This window comes from Siniperca chuatsi, linkage group LG4 (genome assembly GCF_020085105.1).
Source record: "Siniperca chuatsi isolate FFG_IHB_CAS linkage group LG4, ASM2008510v1, whole genome shotgun sequence".
Taxonomy (NCBI): Eukaryota; Metazoa; Chordata; class Actinopteri; order Centrarchiformes; family Sinipercidae; genus Siniperca; species Siniperca chuatsi.
This window is the reverse complement of record NC_058045.1, coordinates 15387704-15413180: the sequence shown is the minus strand read 5'-3', so window position 1 is coordinate 15413180 and position 25477 is coordinate 15387704. Positions and strand designations below refer to the sequence as shown.

At 40.6% G+C, this 25477-nt stretch overlaps 4 protein-coding genes across 10 annotated transcripts in view; 3 read left to right on the top strand and 1 right to left on the bottom strand.

The window, feature by feature from the left end:
- LOC122875025 (genetic suppressor element 1-like) overlaps positions 1-3808 on the top strand; it is a 38097-nt gene extending 34289 nt beyond the window's left edge. For all 5 annotated transcript variants that reach the window (XM_044193713.1, XM_044193714.1, XM_044193718.1 and 2 more), the window contains 4 exons: positions 66-446; positions 649-957; positions 1639-1742; positions 1913-3808. In XM_044193713.1, the coding sequence (XP_044049648.1) occupies positions 66-446; positions 649-957; positions 1639-1742; positions 1913-2050 (932 nt within the window). In that variant the 3' untranslated portion in view covers positions 2051-3808. The remainder of the gene's footprint in view (positions 1-65; positions 447-648; positions 958-1638; positions 1743-1912) is intronic.
- A 2494-nt stretch (positions 3809-6302) lies between these two features.
- LOC122875019 (dynein light chain roadblock-type 2) lies at positions 6303-7445 on the bottom strand. 2 transcript variants are annotated; one of them, XM_044193704.1, is made up of 4 exons: positions 7313-7429; positions 6965-7040; positions 6716-6883; positions 6303-6599 (listed from the first exon to the last, which is right to left on the bottom strand). In XM_044193704.1, the coding sequence occupies exons 1-4, from the start codon at positions 7427-7429 to the stop codon at positions 6556-6558; spliced, it is 405 nt and encodes a 134-aa protein (XP_044049639.1). In that variant the 3' UTR covers positions 6303-6555. The 2 variants fall into 2 exon arrangements, with proteins under 2 accessions (XP_044049639.1, XP_044049638.1); XM_044193703.1 differs by having other exon boundaries at positions 6716-7040; positions 7313-7445.
- psmd7 (proteasome 26S subunit, non-ATPase 7) lies at positions 7407-12846 on the top strand. The gene is made up of 8 exons (XM_044193701.1): positions 7407-7545; positions 8004-8095; positions 9792-9884; positions 9981-10078; positions 10199-10279; positions 10657-10748; positions 11007-11205; positions 12223-12846. The coding sequence occupies exons 1-8, from the start codon at positions 7472-7474 to the stop codon at positions 12484-12486; spliced, it is 993 nt and encodes a 330-aa protein (XP_044049636.1). The 5' UTR covers positions 7407-7471; the 3' UTR covers positions 12487-12846.
- A 971-nt stretch (positions 12847-13817) lies between these two features.
- On the top strand, positions 13818-22370 carry hprt1l (hypoxanthine phosphoribosyltransferase 1, like). 2 transcript variants are annotated; one of them, XR_006377726.1, is made up of 10 exons: positions 13818-14190; positions 14549-14655; positions 15033-15216; positions 15487-15552; positions 15666-15683; positions 16142-16224; positions 17414-17657; positions 20038-20084; positions 20613-20689; positions 21780-21818. XR_006377726.1 is itself a non-coding variant. In XM_044193702.1 (9 exons), the coding sequence occupies exons 1-9, from the start codon at positions 14173-14175 to the stop codon at positions 21825-21827; spliced, it is 648 nt and encodes a 215-aa protein (XP_044049637.1). In that variant the 5' UTR covers positions 13824-14172; the 3' UTR covers positions 21828-22370. The 2 variants fall into 2 exon arrangements, 1 of the variants encoding a protein (XP_044049637.1); XM_044193702.1 differs by lacking the exon at positions 17414-17657 and having other exon boundaries at positions 13824-14190; positions 21780-22370.
- The last annotated feature ends 3107 nt before the right edge of the window (positions 22371-25477 follow it).

Below are 25477 nucleotides of genomic sequence, written 5' to 3'. Positions count from 1 at the left end.
ACATTTATATGCATGATTAAAGTTGCAAAAACTCTTTCTAAGGAACTGTACAAATGTGTTTTTAGGTGACTCCTCATCAGCCCCTCTGCCGTGTCAATCAAATGGACATCTGTACCCAGACTCCCCCAGCCCCTCCCCTCCCTACTTACACAAACCTAAGCATCTCCTCCATAACGACACATTCAAACCCTCCATGGAGACCCGCGGGGCCCGTATCCCTCCACCCTTGACCCCTCATCATGAGAAGGTTGAATTCGTGGATGCTCAGCCAAACAGGAAGCTCCTGGGCCTCCAGAACGGCGTTGTTGCTTCTCCCCAGAAAAAGGAGCCCAATCCTGTGCAGAACGGACGGAATCGGCCCTGGGAGAGATTCACACCTGAGGCCTTTGCTCAGCACTTCCACCAGGCCGTGCTGCAGTCCACACACAACACACTGCAGAACAAAGGTTAGCCCCTCACCCCCATAGGGGCATGACCATTAGGCTTGATTGTGAATTTTAAAATGACAATGTTCTGCCACCTAGTGGTGTTTACGTGCAATACCAGTTAAAATGTCTATCAGTACGATATTGGCTCCTCATGAGGTACTGTGCTAAAAATGGCTGCAAAGACTAACATTGCCTTTTTGTCTCACTCTTTTCTTCTAAGGAGTTTCAAATTGTGTCCCAGAGGCCAACCGCTTGCTGCCTCACAACATCCCTCAACTAAAAAGTTCAAATAATAACCATGCCCCTCAGCTTGCACACGTCAACAGCCAACACTTCCACTTCCCTGCAGCCAGCAGGGACACTCCAGGACCACGGGAAAACCTGTCTGATGAGGACGAGGAAGAGTCTGGTCAGGAGGAGGAAGATGAGGAGGAGGAGGAGGAGGAGGAGGAGGAGGAGATGGAAGAAGCTCCAAGGAAGTGGCAGGGTATTGAAGCTATTTTTGAGACCTACCAGGAGTATGTGGATGGTGAGTCAATGTCATTTATCTATCAATGTCATTTTTATGTATGTAGCCCAGAATTGCATGTTTGGCTTAAAGGATTCACTGAATGACTGTTTCCACATAAATCCTTTTGGAGATGTTAGGATTAGTTCTTTAATTATTTTGAATGTACAAAGTCGATAATCTAAAAGAGATTTTTTCAAAGAGAAATACTTTCAAAATAAAGCCTGACCAATATTGGAGGTTGATACCAATATTGAAATTTAACAGTTAAAAAAAGATATAACAATATATTGGCCAATGTTCGTTTTTTAACAGAAACGCATAACAGAAACAAATCTAGTAAGAATCCCTTATATTTGGTTATCAAAGAAAGCGCTCTCTGGAAGAAAAACTATGTAATGGGGTCACTATTTCTAAATTACATTTCTGTCTTTTTAAGTCAAAGTAACAGAGTTGCACCTTGTGAGACTACTCTATTTTACATTCTCCACATTACTGTTAGTGAGGCTCAGAGGGACTACACCAGGAGTCAGCAGTTGGGTTCAACTGTGGGCCTGTTTTTTCAGCACTGTTCACTGGGGGGCCAGATTTGGCCTACCACTGTAACTCACTGTATTCTCAGATCATTTGTGTGAAAGAGGTATTAGAATAGATATAATTTCCCCTCATTTGTTTTTTTTCTGTGTATTTCTCTATGGACAGAATGGAGTATAGAGAGGCAGGTTCTTCACGGTCAGTGTAAAAGACTTGAAGCACACAATTACAATCTGACCAGAACTGCAGAGCAGCTCTCTCTCACTATGGGGGTAAGTATCTCAGACCATAACTGCGTGCCTGCCTCTTTGTGGATTGCAGATGTGTGTACTTTTCATCTTTCAGTGTTCCCATTTTCCATTTGTACTCCTGTTTGTAAGTGATGCAGCTTAGTGTGGAAAGTCTCGGTTCTGTAATGAGAGTCGTGTCCTTCATTTGTCAGGAGCTGGTGAGTCAGAGGCAGAAAGTGAGAGAGGAGAGGGAGAGACTGCAGGCCCAGCTCGAGCACTTCAGGAGGTGTTTGACACTACCTAACATTCACTGGGGCAGGGGGCAAGTCAACGGGCACACGCCGAGGTGACCTCTGACACCGACTCTGATAGAAGCGCCTCTAACAGCGAAGGAACAGTAACAAGAGCAAGACTGGACCCAGACCACTTGAAGCACTTGAAGGAGCCAATCCTTGTCTTGTTACCCTTCTGGCCAATCAGTTCTGTTACCTGATTGTTTCAACTGATTATCTGCCATGCTTGCCACGGTAACCGTAAACCATGGTGACCATATAGTCTGGGCATTCCTACTCTCTCTCATGCTACCCATGGATTGTAACAACACTGTGTAGGTGAAACAGCATCTTTGTCAGAGTAACGCCAACCACTCCCACGAGTCCCTGAGTTGGCTTTAAGGACTTTCCACCATTTTAGCTCATATCATATCAACTGTATTGATCCACACTAATGAGATGTATCGCTTGACACAAATCTGTAGCCTCTCTGGACAGCAATGAGAAGAGACTAAGCGTGCAGTGGTCACTTGGTTAATACTCAGAGAATGAAAATTGAGTCATTGAATCAAAGCACACCTCAGGCCTTAAACTTGATAGGACGCACTTGAAATGCAATTGGAGGAAATACTTGACCGTCCTCTGTGTGGTATAATGGTGTAGTGTCTACTGAGCACTGTATCTGACAGATGAAGCAGTTTGTGTGCTGGCAAAGGTTCTGCAGAGGATAGGAAACATCTAAAAGATAGTATCTATATAATGGCAAATGGTATCAATTAAGTTTTTGTTTGAGGTTTAATAAAATTCCCATTGGTAATGTCACTTGTGATAGATGAAAAATTTTGTATGTTTTATTGTTTTAACCATTTCTTGTGGGAAGCCATATGTTTTGTTGATGGTTTATGTGTTGCATATGCTGCTGGTCAGAATAAAAATGTTTAGAAAATGAAGGATGTTAGGACAGTTTTGAAAAATGTTATGTGATGTCAGAATGTTTGGGGGTTGACCAAGATGTACTGGGGATGGAAGATGACATGGAAAATATCAGTCTTTGTCTCACAACATTATGAAGTTGCTATTGTTCATATGGTTTATCCCAGAGTATGTCTCCTAAACCCTCCACATGCCTATAAATGTTGACAAAACTTGAAGAGAATAGAAGTTTAGATATTTTTTTTAAAGGCCTTTTGCAACATTCTACACATGTTCTTATAATTGGCATCACTTGAGTGGAGCTACAGTACTTTTAGACATATTGTCAAATGTTTTCACCTATCTGAACGTGATTCCTTGTGGCATTATTTTGAAAAACTAAGTTTAACTGATTTTGTCAACAAAACAAAAAAGCCAAATTATTATTCAGTTCCATTTCAGGACTATGTCAAAACTAATAAACAATATCTTTTCTCTCTTAGACTACTTTAAACAGTTACATACTTGTTTATGAGTGATATAAACATCTGAATGACACTATCCCCCTGTGGATAACAATAAACTACACCTCTTCTGGTCTTTTGATGAGATTTATTTTGGTTCAAGCCAGATAAGTCAATGTCAGACATTCTTAATTTCTGCTTCTTTCCTTTTGAATATTAAAAATCCCAGGAGCCCGTTCCCACAAGCACAAGCTGCAGTAGCAATCTCCCAAAATCACCTGACCTTACTGCGTCACCTGTTCAGTCTCCTTTAGACATTCGCTGTGAAATCCTGCATATTTGTTTCAATCAGTTGTTATGTAATGTATTATTTGGGCTGTATAATTGTGATGAATTATTTATTAACATATATTGCTGTAAATTCTGATGGAAATTTACATTAAAATATTTGCAAAATGTTTTTTATCGGTCATTGTCACATATCTGGGGCGAATTCTCACTTATAAATATTTAACAGTGGGCTGTTTGCATTCACTCAGGTTGAGATAAACAGGTTGAGATAAACAGCAACTTGATTGCGTGCAGCCACACTAATGAATGTTGAGTCTTCTGATGCACTTGCTTTTAAATAATTACAAAAGCTTCTGTCCTTGGACTGATGTACGTTGTTAACAGGTTTTAAATACACAGTAGCAAATGAAAAAATGAAAAACTCCATTGTGTCAGACCCTTCATCCATATAAAAAAAAAACTTCGTCCTTCACCCTCCGTGGGTGGCCTCATCCTTCGAGCTCGGGTCCTCTACCAGAGGCCTGGGAGCTTGAGGGTTCTGCGCAGTATCTTTGCTGTTCCCAGTACTGCACTCTTCTGGACCGAGATGTCTGGTGTTCTTCCAGGGATCTGCTGTAGCCCCTCCTCCAGTTTGGGGGTCATTGCCCCGAGTGCTCCGATGACCATGGGCACCACTGTTGCCTTCACCTTCCAGGCCTTCTCCAGCTCTTCTCTGAGCCCTTGGTACTTCTCTAGTTTCTCATGTTCCTTTTTCCTGATGTTGCCATCGCTTGGTATTGCCACGTCAACCATAACGGCTTTCCTCTTCTGTTTGTCAACCACCACGATGTCAGGCTGGTTCGCCATTACCATTCTGTCAGTCTGGATCTGGAAGTCCCACAGGATCTTGGCTCGGTCATTCTCTACCACCTATGGTGGTGTTTCCCACTTTGACCTCGGGGTTTCCAGTCCATACTCAGTGCAGATGTTCCTGTACACTATGCCAGCTACTTGGTTATGGCGCTCCATGTATGCTTTTCCTGCCAGCATCTTACACCCTGCAGTTATGTGGTGGATTGTCTCAGGGGCCTCTTTGCACAGCCTACACCTTGGGTCTTGTCTGGTGTGGTAGATCTGGGCCTCTATTGCTCTGGTGCTCAGGGCCTGCTCCTGTGCAGCCATGATGAGTGCCTCTGTGCTGTCCTTCAATCCAGCTCGCTCTAGCCATTGGTAGGACTTCTTGATATCAGCCACTTCAGTTATGTTCCGGTGGTACATCCCATGCAGGGGTTTGTCCTCCCATGATGGTCCTTCCTCCAGCACGTCTTCCTCTGTTCCCCATTGCCTGAGACAATATATATATATATATATATATATATATATCCATAAATATTTATCCATATAACTCTTTGTCACTGCCAGCATCTCATCCCCTGTGATAATTTCTTCACCTGATATGTAAAGAGGGCTACACATTAGTTTATTCAACATGTAGACATATAATTCATTCCATAAAAAAAAAGAATACTCTTTGGTCTTTGAACAGCAGGAGCTGAGCCAACATTCCTACAGTATATAATGCAAACATTTATGTTTGTTTTTTTGATGTTTTGCTCTCTTGAAATAGTAAATAAAGTGGATAGTTTACTTGCCATATGATGTGATGAACCTCTGCATGAGAAGAGGCTGACCTGATGTAAGATGGGTTGGTGAAGGTCAAAGGTGAATCTAAGATTAGTTTCACTCTTATTCCACATCAGTTCCATGATTCCTGAATTAAAAGGTATTCTGAGGAAAGTTTCTGAATAAAATGCCATGTCTATCTTCTTTGGGTAAAAAAAAAACATGTTAAAAAAGGGCTACATGAAGTCCAATGCACAGGTATGTATGGCAATTTTACTGCATACATTACCTGTAGTATAAGTACCATATACATCAGGTGACAGATCAAAGGAAATGCCAGAACAGCTTAATTATAATCTTTTTTTTCAGATTCTACAAGTCTCTGAACTGGAGGAGTGAACACCAATACTCCAAAAGGTATTCCCCTCATTTGGTGATTTGATGATGCTGTCTGAGATGTCGCTCCAAAATCTCAAATGGGTGTTTAATTGGGTTGAGATGAAGTGTCTGTGAAGGCCATAGCATATGATTCACATAATTTTCATACTCATCAAACCATTCAGTGACCTCTTGTGTCATGTGTGCACTGACGTAAAGGCGAGCTACTGTAACAAAGAGTTTCCCTACGGGGATCAATAAAGTATTTCTGATGTGGATGGGGGCATTGTCATCCTGGAAAAGACCACTCTCATCAAGATAGAAACACGAGATAAAAGCACAGGTGGAAAGTAGCTAAGTACATTTACTCATGTGCTGTACCTAAGTACAATTTTGAGGTACTTGTACTTAGCTTGAGTTTTTCCATTTTATGCTATATTGTACTCATTCTTCTCATTCCTCTTGCCATCTTGATATAAAATCAAGTCCTAACCAATGCTAGTTCAGCATTTTTATACATCTATTATACATTTTCATACATCATAGTTAATGTTTTAATTGTATGATGCAGTACACCTGTATGGAAGTATCTGTATTTGTGACTCTTCTCATTTATTCAGGTTTTTCATTGAATTTGTCTCCCATCTGTACATTAACAAAATGAACAGGGATGATCTAGTAAGTATTGTACGATTACCAGCAGCTTTATTCCACAGACTTATTCAATATCAACACAGACATAAAGTGAAAGAAATACATAAGGTAAAACAAACAATGCATCATGTAGATTAAGGCGACATACTTGAGTTCCAAGTAGAAAAAGAGGGATTATGCACAACATGGAGCTACATAACACAGTGGGCAAAGATCTTTTGTCTGGATAAAGCATCGCCATGTGACAAACCAAAGGGAGACTCTCATGGAAATGTCCAGCAGCTATTCACATGGGTTCTGGATGACTATCAGCAGAAAGTCATTCTCTGCAGAGACATAAAAGATGAGAAGACGGGGGATACAAATGTGACATAAATATTAAATGTTTGTTTCAGTGGTCATCAATAAGTCAACAATACCAATGCAACTACTACACACTCACCTGGTGCAACCAAGATCTCATGTTTCTTGGAGCGGATGCGGAGGAAGGTGAGGTCATTCTGAGGGTCAATATCCCTCACTGTGCTCCTGGCCTTCATCGTGAGCTGGCGAAGAAGTCCTGCATACTGAACCGTAGTGGAGTTATCTAAAGTTGTTCTGATGGGAATACCTGAAAAGATAAAACTGTAACCTTTACAGTCAGACTGTGTTGTAAACATATCTGAGAAAACTGTTGTGCTTTTTGGCTCACCTTCTGCATTGACAACTATTGTTCCAATCACACCTTTATGGGCTTCGATCCTCTTCAGTGTTTCCTCAACTTCAGCCTGCAGGACAAAATGAAATTAAAGACGCAATATTTAATACATCACCCACTTATGGCTGTTTGGCAGAGTATGCTAATATAACAGTAGGCTAATAAACAGCAACGTCGAGGTAGTTTGATTTTATTTCAGTCAAGTTAACAGTTAGAAAGGTTAGTGCTAGTAAGGTAAGTTGCATGTTATAGCTACTATAAATGTGGGTTAATGGAATATACATTTTGGAAAACATTTCCGACACAAAACACAGTTAACTTAGCTAAGTGCTCAGTTCCTACCATTTTGTCTGTGAACGGCTGTCTGCGACAACTCTTCTGCCTTCGCTCCGCGTCTCTCTGTTGCCAAGAGAAACGGAAAGACGTCAGGCGCAAACGGAAGTGTAGCGTAGCCGTCATTGTGTGGAGGTGGGTTGTGAGCAGTTTATCTTTACTGCAAAAATGCCGGAGTTAGCGGTGGAAAATGTGGTCGTTCATCCCCTGGTGTTGCTCAGCGTGGTTGATCATTTTAACAGGTCAGTAAGTTCAATATTTGTTTTCCGTGTTTACAAAGGTTGGAAATTAAAATGTCCAGAAGCGTAACGTTGCTGCTAAGCTAAGCTAAGCTATTGTTAGCCCTGCTGAGTCAGAGCCCCGTTGAGAGTGAATGAAGGCATGATCAGGCTAGTTAGCTCAGTGAAATCAGTTTAGTTCGTCACTTAGCCAGTGTTAGCAAACAATATGTGTGAATCAGTAACACAGTAGGATTGATCAGTAGTGTAACTCGCTATTACATACACACTTATGACTTATGGTCTTGTCATTAATTTCATTAGCGATGGAGAACATGAAGATTTGAGCATTAGCTTAGCTTACAGTAGCAACCTAGCTAACGACTCAGTCTATGTTTATGAGTCATGGCGTTCAATTCTGACAAAACTATGGTGAACTAAGAAGATAACTTGTTCTGTTCATTTGACAATTCAATTTACAGGATAGGAAAAGTTGGCAATCAGAAACGAGTGGTTGGTGTCCTTCTGGGATCATGGCACAAAAAAGTTCTTGATGTCTCAAATAGTTTTGCAGGTGAGTGACATGGTGACAGCATTTGGGTGAGACAAAACACAATATTAGAAACACAAAACCTTGCCTCAAACAATACAACACCATATCCATATGAGCAACAGACTCAATAAAGAAGTTTAAAAAAAATCAACTAGAAGCAGAGAGGCCAAGATATACTGAGTTTTAGTCCGTATAATGATACTGTATAATGATCAAACTCTTTAACTCCTCCCTCTAAGTGTTAGTCTGTATGACCCTAGGTCACTAAACTGGACATTGATCATTACATCTCTGCCATACTTGAATAATTGTGCAATATTCTGTGTACTACTTCCGTGCAATATTTAGTTTTCCTATGTTAGTTTTTCCTATTTATTGATATTGGTATTATATACCTCCATTACTGCTGTGCAATATCTTAATAATCTCAATAAGCTACACTTAACTCGACAGTACATGCACCACTGCTTATTACTTATTACTTATATTATTACATTGTATTATTATACTGTATTATCATCATCAACCGGTAAACCCACTTGGTACTTCACACTTATTTTATCTTATACTTATACCCACCTGGTACTTAATTTATTTTCTGACCTGTTTTTTATAGTTTTTATAGTGTATTGTATTATATTTTTTGCTAGTACTTTCTCCTGTGTACACTGACGTAAAGGCGAGCTGCTGTAACAAAGAGTTTCCCTTCGGGTTTCAATAAAGTATTTCTGATTCTGATTCAACCTGTTAAAAGACTGGATCCTTCACTTCCCATAATGCAACTCACTATAGTAGTATCTTATATTTTACCATCCCTACTTGCTAAATACCCACATCTTTCTAACTTTATGTATCCCAGGCAGGCTTTCTGTTAGAAATTTGAAGTCTCCAATCCTAAACTAAGGTAACCTAGATGACATCATCAGAGTTAGTTTTTTTAGACTTTAGAAAGCTCCCCCAGAGCCACAGAAAACACTACACAACAGTTTCCACACGCCACGTGGTATGATGATCATGTAGAGGACCACTTTAAGATATGTAAATATGCATTAGATAGCATTTTATAGTGAATTCATGACTGCTACAGCACAATATGAAGTAAAATTATTCTAAAAGTCAGTCAGTCAATGTTGTAAAGCCCAGCTCAGACAAGATGAGGGAAAATTTGCAGCAGTGTAAACTGGCCCGTCTCAGCTCGACAAAAGCTGGCTGATGGCAGTAAACTGTCAATTGGACGGAGGAAGGAGCATATCACCTCATCAATTTGTTTGAGGAACAGCTGTGTCTGAATGACGCAAGCCTAAAAATTTACTGAAATAAGATCAACAAGCAAACTGCCTTTGTCACATTGCACAACGGCAATGTGTGACCCTCTCGTTTTTTTTATGTTTTCACCATTTCATCAATACTAGAAATGCAACTGTAGCAAGTACCTCACTATCCTCATTCATATCTTAAGATGCTACAAATTATATCCAGCTACCAAAAAAAAGCCTTTAAAGCCAGTTAGAACGGAAGTACAGAGTCATTGCTATTGAGACGACACACCGTCTCGTCTAGTCACATTGGTGCAAACTGGCAAGTGTCAGAACATTGCAGACCAGCGCATTGCATGTAGTTGTAACTAGTTGTTGCGATCTTTGGCCTGAACTGGGCTCAAGTCTGCCACAGACAGATTCTGTCAATTCTTTAATTCATTGTCAATGTGCCTTTCCAGTGCCATTTGACGAGGATGACAGGGATGACTCAGTGTGGTTCCTGGATCATGACTACTTGGAGAACATGTATGGCATGTTCAAGAAAGTTAATGGTAAGGCACTTCCTACTTCTACGTAATTCTGTTGTGTTTTACTTGACTGTCACCCTGATCTTACTCCTGTGTATAACTGTCTTCCCTGGTTTTCAGCCAGAGAAAGAATAGTCGGATGGTACCACACAGGACCCAAGTTACATAAGAATGACATTGCCATTAATGAGCTCATCAAGCAGTACTGCACCAACTCAGTATGTAACTGCTTTGCTTTTTCCTCTGCTTAATGTGCATGTATCTGGACATCACCTTGTTCTACACACATTCTTTCTGATGTTGAATAATTTACTCATAGTTCTCTTTTATCCTTCCAGGTGTTAGTCATTATAGATGTGAAGCCCAAAGATCTTGGTCTTCCTACAGAAGCATACATCTCTGTGGAGGAAATACATGATGTAAGTGAATCATGGATTGCATTGAGGCAGATAGAATACCAGTTGTTTCAAAAAGTGTTTGGACTGAGCAGTGTTTCTGAGAGAATTTTTAATGAATTATAAATGACAAGATAAATACATTTCCATTTGTGTGAGTTTGGTGACGATGCATGCAGGGTTTCCTGGGCACAACTCTGGTGATTTACAATGAAATCGATTTTTATGACTACTCCTTTATAGTTAATCTGTCCATTCCAATTCCATCCCATTACATCTGTTGGTTTCAGACACTGCACTGAGACTTTTCTTTTGAGAGTTTTTGGTATGTTAGTTGAAAACAAACTTTGGTTTAGAGTAGAGTTAGAATTATTTTCATTTTTGCGTTTGTCTCTTTCTAGGATGGCACTCCAACATCCAAGACATTTGAACACGTCACCAGTGAGATTGGAGCTGAAGAAGCAGAGGAAGTGGGTGTGGAGCACCTGCTCAGGTACTAAACAAACCTTTGATTCACACACTTTGCTACACTGTTAATCAAGTAAGAGCCATTTTAGTCACCACAGTAAATAATTGTGATTTATAGTACAGCGTGTAAATTATACAACTCTGCTGCTACTTTAGTGTAATCACCAAATGTGCAAAGACATACTGATGAAAATGATCAACAAATGGAAACATCTTGCAAAAAATGTTTAAAACATTCACACTCATGCCCATTCACTTCTCATCTGCTACATACCGTCTGCAGAGATATCAAGGATACCACAGTGGGCACTCTGTCGCAACGGATCACAAATCAGGTTCACGGCCTTAAGGGACTCAATTCAAAGCTGTTGGACATCCGCTCTTACCTGGAGAGAGTGACAGCAGGCAAACTTCCCATCAACCACCAGATCATCTACCAGCTGCAGGATGTCTTCAACTTGCTGCCAGATGTAAATCTACTGGTAAGTTGTTTGTGTTGGACGCTCATTTACTTTGTATTTATTTACTGTAATCATTGTAGAGAAAGTGGTGTCTTTTGAATTGTAGTGAAGCCAATTTCACATGATTTTAAGTGACATCTGCACAAACATGTTCTCTAGTCTAATTTGCTTATTGTAGCTGGATTTTTACAATGAATTAAAACTGCAGCAATTACTCGTTCTAAGTTATATTGACAACATTGGCACACTTGTTATGTTATAAATACCACACACTTACAATTACAACTACTGCACAATTTTAAATGAATGCAGTGAACTAAAAAGACATGGAGAGGAAAACAAAAAAACTGAACAGAAAATATAAAATCTACCTTTTTAGCTTTCATCTCTAACTGAGCAGCAGCTTCTCATTTTATCCACTGGAGGGCAAACTGAGTAAGGTTTAGTGAGACGCATACAGCTCCAGCACGTGTGCTCAAATGTTGACCAGTATGAACTGTAGTTTCTAATTAAGAAATGTGTCAACTGTGGACAGTATTTTATTTGGGTTTTGACTTGGGTTGAGATTTGCTGTAATGATGTTTTCCAAATCAAATTTTGTGATGAACTTTGAACTCTTCACTTGCAAAAAAAAAAAAAATGTAATTCAGTTATCAGGTAGAGTTGATTAATTGATAAAATACTCAACCACCAGAATAATTCTTGGTTGCACTCCTGCGATTTACCAGCATAATAATGGCACAAACAAGATGTGTGTGATGTGTGTGCTGTGATAAATACCTGCTTGTTTCATATCTTTATAAAAACCCAGCTCTGCGTTTGATCCATGGCTCGTCTTTTATGGCTTCTTTTCATCTTTAACTCTTTTTGGTCAAATAGTTTCAGCATCCCTGCGTAAAATTGCAGAAATCAGTTTGCTTCTAATCTCATTTATCCAGAACCAGATCCTTGTTCATTTCATATGTATATGATGTATGTTGTTGTATTGTTTTTAGACAAGGTTTTGTGTTGCTGAATATTATGATTTTGTCTTTGCAGGAGTTCACAAAAGCCTTCTACCTTAAGACAAATGACCAGATGCTGGTGGTCTACCTGGCCTCGCTCATACGCTCTGTGGTGGCTCTGCACAACCTGATCAACAACAAGATTTCCAACCGAGACGCAGAAAAGAAGGAAGGTCAGGAGAAGGAGGAAGGCAAGAAAGAGAAGAAAGATGACAAAGAGAAAAAAGATGAGAAGGACAAAGACAAGGAGAAGGAGAAAGCGGACGGTGCCAAGAAAGATGAGAAGAAGAAAAAATGAGTGTGCTTCCTTTAAGGTCTTTTCTCAAATCATGTCGTCTTCATCTGGATGGTGTTCCACTTTCTGCCCACAGTCACAGCTCTGTAATTGGGTCTCAGGCTAAAAGTAGGACTCTATATGGGGAACGATGTCATTTGAGATTTGGCCTCACCGTCACAAGTGGCACTCATAAAGACTGTTATTATCACACACAGATGATATTTGTGTCTTTGGTGTTTTGAACTACGAGAACATGTTTATTCTGTTTTCATAGTTGCCATGCTCCTGGTGTTGTACAACACCTGCTATTGCGTTTTTGTAAGATGGAAAAAAAATGTTTTGTTTCTGTATCACTCATTAAATTGGGATCATATTAAAAAATGGTTGGGTTTTTTTTGTTGCAGTTTTCACTCGTATTATTACTCTTATTATTATTATTATTATTTTATCTTTCTAAATTTAAAAACAATTGGTAAATTGTTGTATAATAGACATGACTGTAGGCAGATGTGCTGATAACTCTTTTTAGATCATCTTGGAGTAATGGAGAGAGAGCAAACTTAGGACAAAAACAGCAGTGAACAGACAAAGGGTGTGTGTGCAGAAGTTATGCTGTTGCTGAGAACCTGCTTTGGACAGACTATTGAAAGTGATACAGCTCTAACACTAGGAATTTAAATTGATACTATACAAGCAAACGACACTGCACAACCTACGTTACAGTTAGAACACTATAAAATATGGCAATACCACTTCATAAGAGATTTAAGAACAAGTTCAAATCCAACTCAAATTTGTGTTAGCTTTTTACTTTTGCATTATAAGTACAGGATTGTTAAAGCATATTGTGCTCTAAGTTGACAAAGAGGAGAAGTCTTTAGGAAATCCTCAGAAAAAAAATTATAGAAATTTGAACGTCTACATTTCCATGACAACTGGGCAGACCCCATCTGCTGATGAAGATCTTGTGATAGGACTGGAAGCTCCTGAACAGTTACTAAATTGCTCTTGGGGTGAGACTGTTCTGTCAACAAATGTGCAGTGTTTACAATGCAATCATTTAGAAAATAAGAGCATGGATTGCACACACTACATAGTATACAATGATGTAAATCAAATTATTTAAAAAATAAGGATACAATGAGATGTAGTTAAATGTAATAGTGAGTAGTTATCTCGGGATATTTGGGTTAAATAGCCCGTGTCTATAAAAATGCATATGTAGTTATAAAGTCATTACAGAGCACAGCTGCAATATAACCACACACAGGGAGCAGCTTTTAGTGAGTACAGGCGTAACTGTCCGTTATATTTTTATAACTGCGTCATCTGCAGCTTCTCCACACCGCTCGCAGTACATCGCTGCCACAGTTACCTAAACATACAGTAGTAGTAGGTCTAGTAACCAGTATAGCGCATTTTAAACTCAGGTTGTGTCGTGCAAATCAGATTACTGGGAAGGTAAACGGGATTCTGACGTAAAGGGTTTAAATCCCGGCAGAGGACCATCGCACGTGCTCTGCGCGAGCTCGCTCACGGTCAGCAGCAGTCGGTGAGGAGGGGAGCAGCTCGTGCCACCACCAGTCAACAAACCCTTCTCTCTCTCTCTCTCTCTCTCTCTCTCTCTCTCTCTCTCTCAGGACCTGAGTATGACTCCTCAGATATTAAACTGCGACTGAACAGGACGGACGACCGCCGGCCGATAACATGGCGTCGTATCTGCAGGTGAGGTTATAAACTGTTGTGTTTGCTGCCGGCATGTTCGGGGATTTGTCGGGGATTTTGATAACTTGTCCACTTGTCAGGGTGTGGTTGTGCTCCGTGTACTGTAGGCCTGTTTTGATGGGTGGCACGAGCATTCCAATCAGCATTTGAGTGTTTCAGCTGCGCGCTGCCACATCTGCGTGATGCCCGTTTACCCCCAAATGTCACGTGTGTGCGGGGACAAACAGGTGGTTGAGAGGCTCACTGGTTCCAGGGGCGAGAGAAAAGGATGGCTTCACTGTGTCGAAATGCGTCTTAGACATCTGTCAGTGCCAACCGTTTTGCGCTGAGTTGAAGAGATGGCTTCTTCTTGTTCCAGATCGCTGATGATGAGAAAGGCCATGAGCTGGACCTTTTCTGTGTCCCCAGACATTATGAGAACGATTTGGACAAGGTGATCATCCCCCATGGACTCATCATGGACAGGTAAACCAGTCAACAGCAGCCAGCACCAAACACTGGACTCTTATATTTCTGTCAAGTCATCTGACACACTCTCTCTGGCTCTTTCTATTTCACTGTCTCTGACACACACATTCACACAGGTTTATGCTAGGATTAGCACTACACTGTTTGCCAAATCACTGTAGCCCACATCCTGATGTGCATTTGAATGTGGATTTTGGAAGTAGGGGTTAAATGTCCAGTGAAATGTATTGTAAGCAATTATGTGTAAGTGCAATATCATGTTAAGGACCCTTAAGAACTGTACTGCATTCTCGATTGCACTGTAATTTACTACGCATCTGTTTCCTTTCTCTCCCCGCCTTTACTCTTTTGTGTGTCCCACTTCTCTGGTCCAGAACAGAGCGTCTAGCCCGCGACATAATCCGGGACATGGGGGGACACCACATCGTAGCTCTTTGTGTGCTAAAAGGGGGCTACAAGTTCTTCGCAGACCTCCTGGACTACATTAAAGCACTGAACCAGAACAGTGATAAATCAGTCCCGCTGACAGTGGATTTCATTAGGGTGAAGAGCTACTGTGTAAGCTGCCTTTTCTCATTTCCAGGAACCACTTGTGCTAATGTGAGGTGTGTGATATGGGGTTGGCAAAATACAAATGAGAACAATCTTATTCAATCAGAAATGGGCCACTGAGGTGTTCAAAGTGTGGAGATTCTGGGTACAGACATTTTAAACAATGTTATGTAGATTTGTGGTGAGGATTTTTACTCATAATTCTAGCACTACAAATAAAAGAAGGTTAATCCAAACTGTAACCACACTGAGATGGATGATTGTCGTGTCCCCTAGAATGACAAGTCAACAAACAGTGTCAAAGTCATAGGAGGGGATGAGCTGTCCAATCTCTCAGGCAAGGTTAGTCTACTGGTGTTTGTCAGGCAGAAATACTTGAACCACACAGTTTTGTAAAGCTGTATACTTCATCAACTGTTCTTTCTTTGTTTTTTTTTTGTTTTTTTTTACTGCAGAATGTTTTGATTGTTGAGGTAAGACTTCTCATTTTTATTCTGTATTATGTTTGTGCGATATAATCAGTATATGTAAATTTATACTGTGATATCAATATATATCATGATATTGTAACTTTTCTGGAAGTTCAATTGAGAAACTGTTTATAGATGACTTGACTGATGACAAATCAAGCTGCTTCACAACAATAATGCAGAAATACTAATTTCAATCCGATCCAATATTGCAATACATCAGTCCTGCTCACTGATTTGCAATATTACCTCAAAGGAATACATTGGTATAAACACCACTATGTATTCAAGTTTGAGTATCTGTTTTAAAATTAAATATCAGACATCATTTTTAGTCAAATGAATTGGGTATAAAATACTCTCTCATAAGTTGTATAAATGCCACAATTTTAAGTAATTCTTCTTTTTGTTTATACCTCCACTTTATTGTGACCACCTCCTGTGTCCTGCCTTATAAAAAGGATATTGTGGAGACAGGAAAGACGATGCAGACGCTACTTTCCCTGCTGAGTGAATGTAACCCCAAGATGGTTAAAGTTGTAAGGTAGGCACCATCAGATAGTTTACAGCCCAGGAAGCTGAATTAAAGACCTCCACTATAACTGGCTGCTATGTGTGCAGAGAGAGTGCATATAACAGTGCTCTTAGCTAATGGACACTGTCCTTTAGGACTGTATTAGAGATGTAATGTGACGGAGGGAGGGAGCAGCTTAAGAGTTAATCTGCCGTACTATTAACTGCACTGTGGAAGTAGAGGCCATTTCTCTGATGTATTCCTGGTAGCTGGTTGAAACAGGAAATGTGTTGAAGTAATGTGGGTTTCCTCTGATGCTTATGCTGTATAAAAGATGGTAGATGTTTTTTGTTTGATATACTGTATATAGGTAGGGTCAGTTCTGTTGCTTTGATATTGGCCATATAACAATAATTTATCGCCAACTTTTGCCGAAGTTCCATTGTGAATAACAATTCTTAACTAATCTATCTAAAATTCTGACTTAATGGGCCAGATTTCCCAATTCACACACATACACACCCACTGTGGTACCAATCCATGCAGATAGTTTCTGTTCCTGCTGAGGTTTTGCGATGTCTACCGTTGACATTTCTGCTGCCACTCCAATAGGGCTGCACCTAACGATTATTTCTTCTATTAATTGATGAATCTAATGACAAATTTATCGATTTATTCTAAAGATGATTTTTTAAATTTTTTTTTATTGATTAATATTTATTTTGGGTAAATGTTATATCAAAAACAACAGCATAAGTACGCCTACATTAACAGGAGACTCTCTGCAGAACATGTGCGACTGTCAGTAGGCCGCACAGGAGGGGTAGAGCGAGGGGAGATGGTGGGCGAGGTTTTAATGCTGCAGCTCGTCCCCCGGGGGAATCCATGATTTGACCGGGTGCAGCCATACTTCATTGCGATGCGTCGACACACGATATGTAAATCGACGTATTTCTGTAATCGATGACGTCAATGAATCGTCCCAGCCCTACACCCCAATAAACCCTTTTTTACGTAAATATCCTACGCTGTACTGTCTATATAAAGATAGATCTTTGTATAGATCGATCAGTCTTTACAGTCTGGTTAAAAAATACAGTAGGCAGGTCTGAGATTATTCTGAACATTATTTATGGAAAGTGATATGGCTGTTGAGTTTATACATTTTTATCATGTACTATATAAAATATGGACATAGTCTCTGTGACGACACCTATAGGTTTCTGAAAAGCCAGTGTGAAGCTCAGTGTGGGGGCTCCGGCCGATGCCATCTTGGGAGTGCCTGACTCCGCCAGCTCCTGGCTAATCCAAAAATGGGCAAAGACGTGGAGCGTGGGTGGAGCTGCGGTGGGCCGAATGAAGCCTGGTTGCTGAAACCAGCCACCTGTGACAGCACCCCCGTCACTCAAAGCAGCCACATCCTGAATTATGCATAACTTTAAGCCTTAATATAATTTAAACAGGTGAGTTATATAAAAATTCAACCCCTCACAGTTGTCATGAAGGAGGAAATTAGCTATAGAGACCAAAACCGCTTTTTGTACCAGGCTGTAAACATGTTTATTTCTGTTGTAAAGTTGGGCATTTTAACATGGGGGGGTCTATGGGGATTAACTTGCTTTTGGAGCCAGCCTCAAGTGGCCATTCAAGAAATTGCAGTTTTTGGCGCTTTTGCGTTAGGTTTATATTTCAGCCCAGGAGGTGGGACTCTCTAAAAACTTGGTATTTTGCCCGGAGGGCGTGGTTTGGCAGGGGGTAGCAGTGCGCGCTTCGGCGAGCTCCATGACAGTCTCACGCTCTGAGTGCACGTTCAGTGAGGAAGGTAGTGTATTTGGTCTTTGACCTGGGAGATGATGAAAAGAAATTGCACTTAGTTTTATTGTAGGCTACTTTATGTGATAACCTACGTACACCTTTTGTAAGAATGCAGAACAAAAATCCTGAATTATTTTGGTTTGATGAAAATGCAAAGTTGTACTGTGAGTATGGGCTAGTTTTATTTCTAAAGCTTGGAAAATTAGGCAAACTACACTGAATAATACACACACACACACACACACACATTGAGATCAGTTTATTTGATGCATGTCAAGTATGAAAGCATATAGAACAATATACTATTCATGGTTCATGGAAGTTACAATTACACATGAGGTCTCCTGTAGGTTTAATCTTGGGGTCAAGGCAAATTAGGTTAATCAACAACTTTTTAGGTTACGGTTTTGCTAGGTTATCCAAAAAGTGACGAGATGACCCAATGCGAGCCAACGAGAATGCATTAGGCACACAACACTCTGTGTGACGCAGGACGTAAGGCACTGCTTGCTGGTGAAATACTATAGGTTTTTAGGGGGTCCCCTCGGGAGGTTGCAGCTTGATTTTTATGCATTATTTTTTTGGGTTGTCCATCGGGTTGTGTCATTCACGATATCTCAGGAACGCCTTGAGGGAATTTCTTCAAATTTGGCACAAACGTCCACTTGGACTCAAGGATGAACTGATTTAAAATTTGGTGGTCAAAGGTCAAGGTCACTGTTACCTCACAAAACACGTTTTTGGCCATAACTCAAGAACTGATGATCATATTTCACAGTTGGTCGGATAATGAATTGGTGACACTTTTGACTCAAAGGTCATTGTGACCTCAATAGGTTTTTAACCATAATTTAAGAATGAATTGGCCGATTCCAGATTTCACACACATGCGGACTCGGACGACACAATGAGTAAACAATAACTAGCACAGTACAGGCTTTCCTCCATCTCGTCCATTTCTGCCTTTCACTTCCTGCCTTATCCTGAATTTCACATCATTGGAATCACGTGACTGCAAACAACGTATTGGAGCGTGCCTAGCTAATCATGATCCTGTGAGTGAGTGAGTAAATTTCACCTACAGCTCATAAAGAGGCTTTGCATCTAAAAAGCCAGGAGAAAACAAAAGCACCACCTTTTGTGTAGCTATACTCTATATAAGAATCTATCTTTACGTAGTAATCAAGTACATGTGCACCTGTTTAGCCAATACATCTATAATTATCCTTCATTAATCAGTTCAATAATGTATATTCACTGGAATCATAAATGTGTTAATATAGTGATAAGTATTCACTACATGTATGAGTCTGGACAGAAATTAATGTTGGCAGAGGCATACAAATGCGGGGTGGTAATTCAAATTTTTTTTATTTGTATATCTTTTTTCCAGAAACAATATCTATCCATCCACACATCCATTAGCTATAACTCCTTAACCTTTAGAGGGTCACGGGGGGGGGGGCTGGAACCAATCACAGCTGACACTGGTCGAGAGACGGGGTCTGGGCAGTCAATCATAGGGTTGACACATAGGAACAGACAACCATTCACGCTCAAATTCACACCTACGGGTAATTTAGAGTCGCCAGTTAACCTAATGTGCATGTCTTTGACTGTGGGAGGAAACCGGAGCACCTGAAGGAAATCCACATGCAAACTCAACACAGAAAGGCAGAAAGTATGTTCCAGTTATTCAGAATAATCTCAGACCTTGCTTGTTTTCTTTTCTTTTGGTGAACTGAGCTTTAAGACAGGGGATCTCTATTAATTGGCACCACGTAGCCTGTACTATGGTTCTAACATTGCATCCATGCATGAAAAATAAGCTCCACACAAAGAGGTTGATCTTGAACCGTGAATGGGAATTTGTTTGGCCAAGGTGTTGTGCAGACTTACCAAGACAATCAGTGCCATCTGTCAGAATTAAAACCTGCACAAAACAGTTGTTTCTCTTTTGGCATATACATTTTTCTTTTAAAGGCTTTTCTTTCACTTATCCTGTATTTTCCTCGTCTGTCATTCCAGCCTTCTGGTGAAGAGGACCCCAAGGAGTTCAGGGTACAGACCAGACTGTGAGCACCTCTTTACTCACGTTACACTAAGACTTGTTATCTAGTAGTGTAGTAATGTATGGTAGTGCTCATTTGATGCTAATCATGCACATGTGTGCTGGTTCTTTGAAGGGCTGGTGAACTGTTATTTAATAAAGCTGCATTTTCCATGCAGGATTAACACTGATTTCTGGAAAATCTACTCCAAATGCAGCCGAGTCTGGCACTTACGCACTAATACGTGCCCGATAACCCCCTGCTCACACTGTCTCTGATTATGTAATGCTTCTAGGTTTGAGTTGGATAATCTCTTTAAGATTGTCCCTCAAGGACAGCTGTTCCTGTAAGAGGTTTGACTTTCCACTATACAGCACTGACTGCTTAAGTACAACCTCACACAGACTAAAAGAGCAACATCTGTTAGTTCACTACAGAGCCTCTGATAATAGTAAATGTTTCCAGATCTCATTTCAGATCAGAGTTTTACTTCCACTGCACTTAAAAGTAGCTGTTTTCTTTATATGACTCACATTGTTATATTTATTTCAGACATTGGTTTTGAGGTGCCAGATGCCTTTCTGGTGGGTTACGCTTTGGACTACAATGAGTACTTCAGAGATCTCAGTGTAAGTTTGCTGCACTTGATTTCTTCAGGTGAAAAGTGTGGGGACATCTTATGAAACAATAGCTGTGTTCCAATTCCATGCTACATTTTAATTGTACACAGTATGTATACAGTTTTTGCAGTTAGCATACAAAATATTATTGTTCTTTACTGTTTTGTAAGAACAGGAAATTATTTTAATGTTTTGCAGCTGTGAGTAGCTCCCCCATTTCCTTTTGCATTGTGGAAGAATAGTGTACATTAACATGCTCAAAAAGCAAGTGTTTTTTTTTTTTAAAAATTAATATTGACTGTTTTGAGTATACTTTTTTTTTTTATCACTTTTCCAGTATGAATGCACTTTATATGCAAAAACCTGCTTACAATTAGTGTGTAGCATAGAACTGGGACATGGCTTGTATTTGGAAGCATTTATATTTCACAGCAAATTGTTCTGGGATGACTATAGGTGTCACATAGGTGCAACATTAGTTTTTGAGGAATGTTTGTAATCTTGTTTGTAATTTTTTTTTTTTTTTTTTTTTTTTTACATTTAATTTATTCAATATATTTAGGATAAAGTGTTTCTCGTGTAAATAATAAAATTAATGATGGCTGAATTCGAAGCTGCTTTGGTTTCAGGGTCTTAATATTGTGCTGGCTCACTGTCATGACTTACTGGGACACTTGAATAGAACAGAGCCATCGTTAATGTTATTAGTAACACCTGTGCTTTTCCTATGATTTTAAAGTCGAAATGTCTGTTCTGGTAGAGAATTGCTAAATCATTCTTACTTTATTCAAATTAAATTACTTTTTTTTCTTTGGTGTTTAAATTACACTTTAATCAAAGTCCAAAATCTGTCTTTTAAAATCCATCATGTGTAATTTGTGTGTAATTGTAGAATGTAAAGATTTCCTCAGGTTGTTAAAACTGTCACATTTCCAGAAGCAGTACAGAGGACATGACCTCAGTGTCCACAATGGTAGCTACAGCCTTGGAAAGAGCATATGTACAAGCTGTACAAAATGTCGAATTTAAATCAGATTCCTGGACAGTAGAAATGCATTAAACATGAATTCACTGTCCTCTGGTTTATTTCTTTTCACAGCACATCTGTATACTGAATGATCAAGCCAAGGAGAAGTACAAAGTGTGAGAAGATGAATTCCTGCAGAGGCAATGACTGAATCAATGAAGACTAGAACCACTGTGATGACCCTCCTTAGCTTTGCTGTGTTTTGAATCTTATTTATTTTTTCTACACAAGAATCCACAAAATGTGACTTGTGGGTTGTAAATAACTTAAAGAAGAATATTTCATGCCCCCCCCCCCCCCTATTGATTATGTGGGATCAATTATGTATAGTATGAATATTTTGGTTGTTCACTTTTAACTTATTTATTCACATGTCTTATAGATCTTTCCTGTAACATTCAGTTTTATTTTGGAGATAGAAAAAAAAATTCATTAATTTGTTCTGGCTCATCAAGTACCTCTATGCTGCTTTATGTTCAGTGAGATGTCAGTCAAATTTAAGTAGCCTTCAGTTTGTACATGTTTCTGTTTCGACTTATAATGCTGATTATATCCTCTCATTATGGCATAAAATGACTGACTTGGAATGTACTGTATGTTTTATTTAATCTGTTTTCATCGAGGACCTGTTTACAGCAATACAAATCCCGTTGAAACCTTGAATCCTGTTTTTCTTTTCTGTTGCACTTTTTCAATTTTCTCAGATGTTTAAAAATAACGCAACGCTAGCTATTTTGTAGCCATATTAAAAAAACCTTTTTTGTCCATTCACGTGATACTCTTTGCATTCAAATTTATGACACGCGTTCTTACTTTTGAGGAGCAAATGTATCAATTGCATGGATGTATAATATCCTCCATATTATAAAGATATATACTTCTTTTCCTTTCGGCTGTTCTCTTTCAGGGGTCGCCACAGCGAATCATGTGCCTCCATCTAACCCTGTCCTCTGCATCCTCTTCACTCGCACCAATTAACTTCATGTCCTCTCTCACTACATCCATAAATCTCCTCTTTGGTCTTCCTCTAGACCTCCTGCCTGGCAGCTCCAACCTCAGCATCCTTCTACCAATATATTCACAGTCTCTCCTCTGAACATGTCCAAACCACCTCAGTCTGGCCTCTCTCACTTTATCTCCGAAACATCTAACATGCGCTGTCCCTCTGATCTACTCATTCCTGATCCTGTCTGTCCTCGTCACTAAGAGTGACGAGGATGCCTCTTGTCTTTTCTTCAGTGCCACTGTCTCTAAGCTGTACAACATCGCTGGTCTCACCACCGTCTTGAACACCTTTCCTTTCATTCTTGCTGATACTCTTTTATCACACAACACACCTGACACTTTTCTCCACCCGTTCCAACCTGCTTGCACTCGCCTCTTCACCTCTTTTCCGCAGTCTCCATTGCTCTGAACCGTTGACCCTAAGTACTTAAAGTCCTGCACCTTCTTCACCTCTGCTCCCTGTAACCTCACCGTTCCACCTGGCTCCCTCTCATTGACGCACATGTATTCTGTCTTACTGCGGCTTAGCTTCATTCCTCTGTTTTCCAGAGCAGACCTCCATCTCTCTAGATTTTCCTCCACCTGCTCCCTGCTCTCACTACAAATCACAATGTCATCCGCAAACATCATAGTCCATGGAGATTCCTGTCTAACCTCATCTGTCAGCCTGTCCATCACCAGAGCAAACAAGAAGGGGCTCAGAGCCGATCCCTGATGCAGACCCACCTCCACCTTGAACTCCTCTGTCACACCTACAGCACACCTCACCATGGTCTTACAGCTCTCATACATGTCCTGCACCACTCTAACATACTTCTCTGCCACTCCAGACTTCCTCATACAATACCACAGCTCCTCTCTCGGCACCCTGTCATACGCTTTCTCTAAATCTACGAAGACACAATGCAACTCCCTATGACCTTCTCTGTACTTCTCCATCAGCATCCTCAAAGCAAATACTGCATCTGTTGTACTCTTTCTAGGCATGAAACCATATTGCTGCTCACAAATGCTCACCTCTGCCCTTAGCCTAGCTTCCACTATTCTTTCCCACAGCTTCAAGCTCATCAGCTTTATTCCTCTGTAGTTGCCACAGCTCTGCACATCTCCCTTGTTCTTAAAAATTGGCACCAGTACACTTCTCCCCCATTCCTCGGGCATCCTCTCATTCTCCAAGATCTTGTTAAACAAACTAGTCAGAAACTCTACTGCCACCTCTCCTAGACACTTCCATACCTCCACAGGTATGTCAGGACCAACTGCCTTTCCACTCTTCATCCTCTTCAACGTCCTCCTCACTTCACTCTTGCTAATCTTTGCTACTTCCTGCTCCACACCAGTCACCTCTTCTACTCTTCGTTCCCTTTTATTTTCCTCATTCATCAACTCTTCAAAGTACTGCTTCCATCTTCCCATCACACTCCTGGCACCTGTTAATACATTTCCATCCTTATCTTTAATCACCCTAACCTGCTGCACATCCTTCCCATCTCTATCTCTTTGTCTGGCCAACCTGTACAAATCCACCTCTCCCTCTTTAGTGTCCAACCTAGCATACAAGTCCTCATATGCTCTTTGTTTGGCCTTTGCCACCTCTACCTTCACCTTACGCTGCGTCTCCCTGTACTCTTGTCTACTCTCTTCAGTCCTCTCAGTGTCCCACTTCTTCTTAGCTAACCTCTTTCTCTGTATACACTCCTGCACTTCCTCGTTCCACCACCAAGTCCCCCTTGTCCACTTTCCTCTTTCCAGATGACACACCGAGTACCCTCCTACCTGTCTCCCTGATCACATTAGCTGTAGTGGTCCAGTCATCTGGGAGCACTTCCTGACCACCCAGAGTCTGTCTCAGCTCCTCCCTGAAAACTACACGACATTCTTCCTTTTTCAACTTCCACCACTTCGTCCTTTGCTCTGCCTTTGTCCTCGTCATCTTCCTCACCACCGTCATTTTACACACTACCATCCTGTGTTGTCTGGCTACACTCTCCCCTACCACTACTTTACAGTCACTGGTCTCTTTCAGATTACAACGTCTACACAAGATGTAGTCCACCTGAGTGCTTCTACCGCCGCTCTTATATGTCACCCTATGTTCCTGCCTCTTCTGGAAGAAAGTGTTCACTACAGCCATTTCCATCCTCTTTGCAATGTCTACCACCATCTGTCCTTCTGCGTTCCTGTCCTGAAGACCAAACCTGCCCATCACATTCTCATCACCTCTGTTCCCTTCAACTACATGCCCATTGAAATCTGCACCAATCACCACTCTCTCACCTCTGGGGATGCTCTGCATCACTTCATCTAACTCACTCCAGAGTTTCTCCTTCTCTTCTAACTCACATCCTACCTGTGGGGCATAACCACTCACAACATTGAACATCACCCCTTCAATTTCCAGCTTCAGACTCATCAACCTGTCTGATACTCTTTTCACCTCTAGAACATTCCTCACAAACTCCTCTTTCAGGATAACTCCTACTCCGTTTCTCTTCCTACCTGAACCATGGTAGAACAACTTGAACCCTGCTCCTAAGCTTCTAGCCTTGCTACCTTTCCACCTGGTCTCCTGGACACACAGTATGTCCACCTTCCTTCTCTGCATCATGTCAATCAACTCTCTAGCCTTCCCTGTCATAGTCCCAACATTCAAAGTCCCTACTGTCAGTCCTACATTCTTAGCTTTCCTCTTCTATCTCTGCCTACGAACACACCTTCCTCCTCCCCTTCTTCGTCTTTGACCAACAGTAGTCCAATTTCCACCG